This window comes from Coenobita brevimanus, chromosome 96 (assembly GCF_032717465.1).
Source record: "Coenobita brevimanus isolate Jiangsu-jjx chromosome 96, ASM3271746v2, whole genome shotgun sequence".
In the NCBI taxonomy this organism is placed as follows: Eukaryota; Metazoa; Arthropoda; class Malacostraca; order Decapoda; family Coenobitidae; genus Coenobita; species Coenobita brevimanus.
This window is the reverse complement of record NC_137049.1, coordinates 20,481,888-20,492,863: the sequence shown is the minus strand read 5'-3', so window position 1 is coordinate 20,492,863 and position 10,976 is coordinate 20,481,888. Positions and strand designations below refer to the sequence as shown.

At 40.3% G+C, this 10,976-nt stretch overlaps 1 protein-coding gene across 1 annotated transcript in view; it reads right to left on the bottom strand.

The window, feature by feature from the left end:
* Window positions 1-210: 210 nt before the first annotated feature.
* Window positions 211-10,976, bottom strand: part of LOC145413485 (SLIT-ROBO Rho GTPase-activating protein 1-like) — a 61,489-nt gene continuing 50,723 nt past the window's right edge. Inside the window, exon 18 of the mRNA XM_080283182.1 lies at window positions 211-2,814. Coding sequence (XP_080139308.1) covers window positions 1,699-2,814 — 1,116 coding nt within the window. The 3' untranslated portion in view covers window positions 211-1,698. The remainder of the gene's footprint in view (window positions 2,815-10,976) is intronic.

Here is a 10,976-nt window from a genome sequence, read left to right as displayed (position 1 = left end):
CTATTTCATTAATCTTCTGAAGACTTTATTTGAACTTTAAAATATCATACCATCTTCACCTCGCTTTCTGCCAAGGACCTGACTAAGTGTGTGCTACCAGAGCAGCGTCTGACCACTTCCTAGATGCATAAAAATCACTGCATGTAATTCACATCACATTTGAAGTGACTCAGAAAAAAAAAATATAATAATAATAATACTGATGTCACTTCTGGCTACAACTGCGCATGTATCCTTATCAAAACTTGCCAGATTCAAACATCTCAGGTTTGCACTTCAAAAAGAACAGCCTTACTGCTAAACTCAACAGATCATTCTCAATAACATGGCTGCTGTCTTGGGTCATGAGTTGCAATACTGCTTACGTATTTAAAAAGAAGACAATGGAAGAATCCGTTCCTTGCACTTGCACCCAAACCTTGAGCAATAGGTTAGCACTAGGACACTACACCTCAACCTGCCACAATCAAATTTCTTTCCTCTTCTACTAGGTATGGTAATTAAGTCACAATATAACTAAAGAACATACATTATCTCCTTTCCTTTTCTGCTTTCAGTAAAGAACTGTTTCTTAGGAGAGAGCCAAGGAAAAAGTTTAATCTGATTCTGCGATGTGTTGTGTTGCTGACTTGCAAAGGTGACACATAATTCACACACTTGTCCTTCATATTTACACAAGAGGCACAAAGTCACTGCCAACATACACTCAGTACAATAACATGGTTCAACCCATATGAAAATGCCTAAACTAAGGCTTACCTATGATATTCTGAAGACTCAGATTGTCATATTGTACAAATATATTGTGTCAGCAGGTATAAAATAAGTGGTTCTTTTTCCCTGTCACAAAAAAATTTGCCCAGGAAAAACTGCTTGTTTTAATCCTTCACTCAGCAACACTGGCATGGGGTATTTGGATTTAAAACTTGATTCCATTTCTAACTCTGCTCAATGTGCCAACAATGTGTAATCAAAATAAGGCCCAGTATATTTATACAGCCAATTCTGCCTTTGCTAAAAAAATAATGTTAATTTCCATATTTTAAAATTTCTAAACATTGCATTTTAAAACTATAATACTGTGCTTTATCTTTTGTTGTCAAGATAATTCATTTACTTTGTTTCCTTGTTTTCTATGAAAATTAATCAATTCATTCCAAAGTCCATCAAACTGTGTGTACAGGAATGCCATGGCCATACCAGTATATATACAGTATATCCTAACAGTTCACATCTAAATCTCAGGCATATTTTGTTTTAATACTTCAAAATTTCCTGCATCAATATACATATGTGTAGGTTCATTCCCAAGTTTTTAAAAATTGCATGTTTCATTTCTGTTTACATCGTACTGTAATGGTTTAGGTACAAACATACAACGACTCTCATCACTACCGGTATTTTCCCAGGTGAACATATCAGATAATGACATTTCATAAATATCTATGCAGATGTATTCTGACAACAATCCCTTGATTAAATATGCTTTAAGACTGGTTGAATTTAATGGCAAAACAGAATTAATTTATAGCTAATTATTTCCTTCGTTTATAGTGTCCTAAAACTGTAATATGATCAAAATGTGTTGTAGCTCATCTGCAACAGCTTCACCACTTCCCTGTATGGTGTCATCTGCTCTGCAGTCTGACATGCCCTGTGATGAGTCCTGGAATTCCCTGTGATGGCCAGCCTGGCACCTCACTTGGACTGCTCTGGTTCTGGTGAGGCTGGACTGAGGGAGGGCTTCTTGAGCACACTGGGCTTTACCCTGACTGCAGGCCTGAGACCTGGGGCGGCACCGGTGGAAGCCGCCACCGCTTGCAGGTATCTGGCTGCAAGTTTGGGTGTGGGGGGTGTGGCTGTAAGGGTGCTCTCCCTATCAGCTGCTGCCCTCACTTCCACCCTCACCTCCGAGCTTGATACTCGTTCTCCAACCACCCCCATGGAGAAGGTCCGGTCAGCTCGCATTTCAGAATCCAGTTGCTGTATGACAGTATCCAGGGAACGTACTACACCCGACACTCCCGCCCCGGCTCCTGCTCCAGCCTCCTCTGTCTCAGTGATGTGCAACTCAGTGTCATCCTGCCGAGCCACCTTTAATGGCACCACAGTTTGTGTCTGTGCATCAGTGCTGAGGGTGGAGCCAAGACGAGGTGCTGGAGTTTTCTTGAGGGTGCTCATGCTCTGCTCAGCAAATACTTTCCCACCTGTCATGTCTGGCGAGGTGGTACGGGGGGACGACCCGCCTGAAGAGGAAGAACTATCATAACCCTGGCTGCCCCGCCTCAGTCCTCGCCGGGGTCGAGGAGAAACTCCACCCTGTTCCCTGGGCGAGGACGAAAGCGGTGTCACAGGCAGGTCCATTACAAGGTCTGGGGCACCCACTGCTGGCTTGGTCTTGGCACGCCGCTCCCAGAAGGTGCGAGGGGATGTGCCAGGCCCACTCAGTCGCTCCTCAGAGCTACTGGAGGACAGACTGGAGGAGAGGCTAGAGGACAGGCTGGAGGCATGGGAGAGAAGACGCTCCCGTCCCAAAATGCCCACACCTGTCCCCACCCCTATCCCCTCAACACCTGATCCAAGGGGGTCTAGCTGCTCCAGGTCTTGGCCCGTCTCAGGCTCCTCCACTTGGTCCGTCCCAGTTGCCGCCGCCACCAGGCGAGCGGCCAAACGCTGGGTCACCGGCTCAGCCGAGGGGCCGGTACAGCAATGGGGGGGCTGGTGGTGGGAGCTGGGGGAGGTGGGGGCAACACCTCCACCTTCACTTTGCAGGGGGAGCTGACCAGGGCGTCCACCACAGATGATCTCGGCTCCCTGTCATACAGTTGTGCTATTAGTAAATATCAATAAAATCAGGTTTACAGAAAAATATCCAACAAACTACTTAGGCTGATATAAAATATCATATTCAATACCTAATCTACATTCACACAACTACTAAATCACATCAATCAAGTTATACTGTACTTACAGAAAAATATCCTAAAAATTACAGTACTTAGGTTGAAATGATAAAAACACATCACAGTAAATATACCTTAGATTAATCTTACTAGCTGAGAGAAAAGCTTCAGGAGATATCTAACTGTAGCAACTACCAAAGAGAATTATTCCAAGTTGTACTGCACTTCTGTAATACTGGACGTACATATAGGTCTTACGTCTACGTGTAATTTTGCAAAGTTCATCATGTATTTGAAACATGGAGTTTAAGAGGTTACTGCAAATTACTAAGGTATTCATTGATTATTCCTCCTGGGGAAAAAAAGATCTGCATTTCCAAGGAAGATGTGTTGGTAGTACCTGCATATGAACAAACATCACCAATCACATCTACCAGTCGAACTTAAAAATACGAGTTGCAGTACACAGCACCGGTGATATGGTATAAGGTATACTTAACCCTCTCAACACAATGATGCGATGATTATTTTAATTTTGCCACCTTTTGATGATTTAAGTTTACAAGATATTTTCCAAACTTGACAAGACAGATACAGCCCTCTTCAACCCCCTCAGGGTGAAAAAAATTTCCCAAGTTGAATAAAATCAACAGAAGACAACAAGAATGATAAAAAATTACATCACACTAAAGTACTTAACTGACAACACTCCAAGACCTCCATTTTAAGTGGCTTGGGAGATTCTGTAACACCTTCCTTAGCTATCTCTACTGTACATCACACATCAATATCTTCTAATTTGGTATCGTCTCAATCACGTCTTAAACATCATCCCAACCTATTTTCCCATTCATGAAAGGGTGAGGTAGGGTCTACAGATCAGGAAAAAAATTACAGACAAAGAACTATCAACTGTATGCCCAGTGAATGTAAATAATGTCACTATCAATATGACATAAATGCTCTTGTTGTTATGTTCCCAGGCTTATCTTAGCATGAACCAAGTGGACAGCAGGCAGAAGCTGTCCTCCTTCAGTCCACCATCCTCCTCCTCCTGGGTGACAGGGATGGAGTTGGAGGACATCTGTGTAACCAGGCAGTGGAGCCTCCCACTTATACTGATGCCACCATGTGAAGGTATCCCTTGATGGTACCACAGGAAAATATTAAGGCGTGATATACCATAATACGTTACTAAGGAAAAGGTGCTATGAAACCTATGCCACCTAAAATACAGCCTACAAAGTACAAGACCTCACTGATAATACACAGGGAACCAATGACTTTTTCCAGTCGACACTTAGCCCTTTTGGTGGAATGACACCTTTCATACTTTCCTGATGGAAAAACGTTCACACTCAATGGATTGCTGCCCATCTATGTGTTACTGAAACATTTCAGTTCATAAACTAAAAGATCATAAACATTATTCACATAATTTATAAGCACTGTGAGCAAACAGATGACTGCAGAAAACAGTACTAGTTGTAGTAGTAGTAGTAGCAGTAGTAGTAGTAGAAGTACAGTAGTAGTAGTGACTGCAATCCCAGGCTCATCTGAAATGTGAACATGGTGGACAGCTGGCTTAAGCTGCTGCTCTGTGATCCATCATTCTCCTTTTGGGGCAGAGGGACATTTGTATGGCCAAGCAGCTGAGCTGCCTGGTTATGATATATCGGTGCCAGCACGTGAAGACATCCATCCCTCTCCAGCTGAAAAAGAAAAAACTTAACCGATTTTCACTTTGCATGGCTAAAGCATGGAACCAAATTACTGAGCTAGGACAGCTCAAGCATATAACACATGGTAAAAATAAAGATACAGTACAGTAAAGTACTGGGAAAAAAATACTGGTATAATCACTGAATGCAAATAAAACTGGAAAGGAATACAGTCAATCATCTAGTACCCAGTACACCTCTGACGAATAATATACTGCACTGTGGGTAAGTGTAACATCCATAAACACTCTGAACAACACCCAATGCTTACGACTCTGACTACACACCCCGTCACTAATGTACTGCATTGACATGAGGTGACGGAGTCTCTGGTGTGACTGGGAATCAAATGCAGTGTGGTGGATTAGGAGACTGGGTGCCCTATCTGTACCTGCACTTATCACAGGTAACAGTACCTTGCCTGTTACTCTAAATACAGAATACACTTTCACCTAGTTAAATGCACATGAATTAGTTAAATGTCAGAGTAATCTTGTCAAGTACTGTATAAGGTACGATCCCTACAGAATACAAGTCATAAAAATCTGAAATAGCGTAGGGATGTGGTGACCCAACCACCCAACTCTTGTGCTATATGCAACCTTGAGCTCTCTACTGTTCACTGTACTGGCAGGAAAGAATTCTACCAAGAGCAACCTTTCTCCTCTAATTCATATTCCCCAACCCCAAAGAGATCAAAGAGCCTTACAACAGACTGCTTCTCCTCCCCAATCATGAAAAAACTAGGTAAGAATTATGTTGCTATAATGTGGACATGTACTTTGTACCAAATCCAGTGATAAAATGCCAGATGCTTACCCTTTCATACATACTGCTGGAGAAAGAGAGGCTTACAAAGTTTTACAGGAAATGTAACATTTCTACATACACAATCCCACATCATAACAACTGAACTATCATGGGTACAACTGTATAACATGGAGAAAGAACCACAGCCACACTAGTAATAACCATCACCTATATGCCATCAAGGGTAATGTCTCTGACCTGACTGTTTATCCTGACACTTCCAATCCAGCACAAATGAAAGCTGACAATGGTAGCAGAATGTAAGAGTAAAGAAATGCAAGCCAAGCTCTCCCTTCCACAATAAAATAGCCAGCCCAGTGGACACCAGCACCCAAACCTCTTCTGGAAAACCTGACAAAAACAGTCTTGGCCAAAAGTGTTGGAGTGGAGTGTTATGTGGTAGCTGTAATGCCAGGCTCATTGAAATGTGAAACTGATGGACTGCAGGTCAAAGTTACCCTTCTTCCAAAGTCCACCAACTTCCTTTTGGGGGAGAAAGAGGGACCCAAGGAACACATATGTGACTAGGCTGCTTCAACACTTGGGCATATTGGTGCCACCACATGAAGGCATCCCTTTCCAGCACCAGTGCTATACTGTACATGGTAAAAGTGTTAACAGGCAGTCCTTAATATACAGGGTGGTACATAAATACTTCTCCACAAGAAACTTGGGTTGTGTTTCTTCTGTGCTCCAGCGATGGCTCAGTCTGCTGATGTGGGTGTCGATGTGGCAGTTGGCATAGCAAATGAATAAACTAGAAAGCACCCAGAGAAATGCATTCCTCGGCCAATGCCATTAAAATGGATCCAGATCTGGATCCGTGGAGACATTGTGTATGACACATAGGATCTGGATCCGCCCCAAACTTTAATCAATTGTTCCTTGACCAGAGTCCACTCTTCCACAAAATTTTATTGAAATTCATTGAGAACTTCTGCAGATATCGTGCGGGATACATGGGATCCAGATCCGGATCCACCCCAAAATTTAATCAATTGAAATGCAATGAGAACTTTTGGAGATATCATGTGGACAAACAAACAGGTGAATACATAGCCTCTTCCAACTTCATTGGCGGAGATAATGATAAAAGTCAGATGCTGGTGACACTGACTAAACCGTCCCCATAACACAGAAGAAAGCACCTGGCAGAGTGGAAGAGCAGCACTATACTGTATATGGGTCACCCTGTATATCATGTAGAGGATGTGCTCCAAAATATTACACTTTTCAAACAAACGATATTGCAAATTGTGAGAAACCGGCATATCAGCTTCACGGTAGTAATGGAACTTTAAAAAGTATATTTTCTGTAATGCACAGTAAACTTGAAAAAAAAAAAAAAAAAAGTCTGAGATGTGGAGGGCTCAAAGATCCACAGTCAATTCAGAAACAAAGCTCCAACCCGCTACATCACCAACACTAATGACAAGCACAACAACTCCTGATTCCAGGCCGCAGAAATGAATACAGTACTTCCGTACAAATCACGTACTAAATCCAAGGTAAAAAATGAAAATGTATGATGCAGAACAACAAAAATGCAAAATGCTTTAAAGTTCATTAGCGTACACTCAAGCTGGTAGTGTAGAGTATACTGGACCTACGTGCACTTATGGTAATTAAATTCTGATACAAATAACCACTTCCAAATTCTACCAAGTATGTACAGTATGAGAGGATGAATACTACTGGGAATGGAAATCTACTGAACAAACAAAAAATAAATTTCAGGCCATATCCTTACATATTAGAACTAAAGATATTGGTAAAGCAAGCCATATATATATACATATATATATATATATATATATATATATATATATATATATATATATATATATATATATATACTATATATATATATATATATATATATATATATATATATATATATATATATATATATATATATATATATATATATATATATATATATATATATATATATATATATATATATATATATATATATATATATATATATATATATATATATATATATATATATATATATATATATATACTGTACAGTTGGTAAAAGAGCATATATGGGTACTTATTTGCTCTGCTATTGTTTCCCTGGGTTAACATATTATTCTACATCAACTACTGACTTACAATGCACTTCAATGTGAGTGTTTAAATATGTATCAAAGCTAAAGAATGGATGGGATGCTAGAATTACATTCTGGCTACCACTAGACAGTTTTACTGACCTCATGGAATCTAGAACACACACACACACACACACACACACACACACACACACACACACACACACAAATAGTAAGAGAAAACTACACTATGCTAAAAAAAAAAAAAAAAAAAAAAAAAAAAAAGTGAAACAAACTATGCTAAAACTGTATTTTGCTTCATCCTTCCATAGTATCAGGCGCCTATCATCTTTGTAAAAATGCATTACTGAAATATTTATCATCTATTCCTTTACCATCCCAACTGGATCATAAAGACCATGCCCTATGCAACTTAATCCAGACATTTAAAGTGAAAGGCTAGTTAGTCTCCCCTGGGTGGTATTATAAGAGCAATAAACCCCAAACATCCTGCAGGTCTAGTCCACTACATGGTCACATCTGGTTGGAGCACCTTAACCCACCAGACCACCAGGCATCCATTCTAGTAAAACTGAAGAGATGCTAAACAAGCACAGTGTTCACAAGGCATAAAGTCACATTTATCACTTTCAGGTTGTCTCTCAAAACTATGCCAGCCAAGAGTCCATCATAAAATATTCCAATGATCCTTGCTCTAATTTCTGGACAGGTATAAACCCTTTCAGTAGGATACTGTCTTTTTCCTTTCATTTTTGCCATCTCAAAATGACATTCAACTCAGGAAAGACATTCATTAAAGAGGTCAGATATAGCGTTCTATCATTCCTTCAAGGCTAGGGGGCTCTGCAAAGATGAATTAATAATCTGGTAGCAGAAGTCGTAGTCACAAGGCTCATCTGCATGTGAATCTAGTGGACTACACACTAAAGTTACCTTCCCCTGTCCACAATCCTTCTTCATGAGATAGGGAAGCAGCTGAGGGACATTTGTATACCCAGCCAATAGAGGTGTCTGGTTATATCAGTGCCACCACATAATGGCATCTTTCTCCAACAACCATTTGGCAACAGCAAGAATGAAATAAAAATGATGCAGTCACACTGAAGGGTTTAAGCTGGCACTGGAAATTATGAGTACTGTATAACCTCTGACCTCCATTGCAAACTACAGTATTTACTGCAAGAGTAATGTGTTGCACCCAGCATTAAGCAACGGGAAAAAAAAAAAAAAAAAAAAAAAAAAAATCAACAGGGACACCTTATATACAGTTGAGACAAATGCCTGGCCTAGGGCACTAAGGAGAGGGAGGGAGCATGTACAAGAGGAGAATGAGAGGAATGAAAAAGGAGGGAAGGAAGATGAAAGAGTGAGGGAAGGAGAATGGGAGGAAGGCAGAAAGGAGAGGGAGGAAAGCAAAGAGGGAGAATTAGGGAAGGATGGGCAAAGGGAGGTGGAATTGGGTGTATAAGGAGGTAGGAAAGAAAGAAGAATGGGGAATATAAGGAGGGAGGAAGGGAAAGTGAGGGAGGGACAGGAAAATGGGAGGAGGGGAGAATGGCTTATGTCTAGCAAGTGAACAAGGGACTACAGAGTGTGAGGAAAAGCAAGAAATATGTAAGAATTCAGATCAAGGCACAAAAAAACTGGAAGGTAGCAATACAGATGAAATACAGTACCGTACATGGGACCATGAGGAAAGGATGCAGGGAGGGGAGCAGAGATGGAAGGGCAGGAGAGAGAGAGAGGGAGAGAAAAAAAAATGCATAATATAAAACAAACAGAGAGAGGAAAGAAGAGCTATAGGGATGAGAAACAATGAAGGAGGTAAAATGAGTGGAAGAAGGGAGGGACAGCAGTCATAAACAATGAACTATGAGGAATAACAAATGACAGACAGACGGACAGAAAGCTAAAGGGAGCAGAAACAATGAGGGAGATAAAAATGAGATGGAGAGAGAGAAAGAGACCAGTGCTTATGCCTCTCACTGCACACAAGCCATGTAGGTCTCCATACAAACTATAGACGAGGGATCCTTGATACTGTTGTGTAATATCACCTTATCACAACTCCACACTGCAATATCACCCCAAAATTCATTTTATGTACAATAATTATAATCTTCCATGTACAGCTAATCACTATATATTTTACCTTTGCCACAGTAAGATTTAAATTATTTTCTCACATACAAATAATCAATGCCTTATGGGATTAGTTCAAAAGATTGATTTTCTCACATACAATTAATTACTGTAATGCCTTATGGGACTAGTTCATTAGTTTGACAAATAAGAGATTTTAGTTTTGGGATTCATTGTGGGACTTTATGGGGGGAGGGGGGGAGGGCTGCCTCACTCACCCACACGCACACCACCGTGGGGAAAGGTGGCTGGATGGAGGATAGGATGATGGGGTGGTGGTTAGGCAGCTGGTGGAATGGCCAGCTGCATGAAGTGGTAGACTGTGGACAGGACGTTTAATTATGCACACGCAGATAAGTGGAAAGTTCAATGATGAGCAACTAGATGAGTGCTCTGGCAAGATGAAAAATTATGCTCAGGCAGACTGACTGAAAGTTAGATGGAGGACTTACTGACTAGATGAATGTTCTGCAGCAATGGTTAACACCTTCACTCTGATGATGTATTTTTCATTTTTTTCATGCTATGTTCAGAATTTCAGTCAGTTGGGAATTGACATTTTGAGCTGGAAGGGTTTCACAAGGCTTTAATTTACCCCTTCACCACAAGACATCTCCCTCAAGCTGAAGATAATCATCTGAATACAGCAAGAATGAACTAAATAATACATCACTGGACTGAAGTGGTTAAAAGTTGGCTTGATCTAGGAGTGGTTTAACTGACATGTTATCAGTTGAAGTGTCTTAACTGCAGAAACAATGGCTGAGGAAATGACCGGCTATTACTGGACATATGGTTGCAAAGTTTGATTATGTCTATATGGTCTGGTGGAGTACTAAATGAACTGACAGGTGTTGGTTAATCTGATGATTCCACTCCAAGCTCATGTGAGATACAGCTTACTGCTGAAATAGTTCAATGACTGGTGAAAGATACAGAGAACAACAGGATAAAACTGACATACAGATCTATAACCTACATATTAATTCTCTGACTTTTAGATTCCTCAAAAAATTAATTCTGTGAGTTACATATTCACAAATCAATTTATTCTGTGACATTTATCTCAATATAATCAGTACTGAATTGCATATTAATAATAAGCAATGCATGACAAAAAGTATAATTATCAAAAGATTATCAAGACTATATATATCACATATTGACATTATGCTACTGGGCAAAGGGTGCAGTATATAATAATACTGTGCATACTGTCATGTGCAGGACAGTATTTTCTATGCAGGACAGTATTTTCTACTTCTGACTACACAGGATCTTTTGGGCAGTAAAGTAGGGGATTCATTGTCCAAGGATTA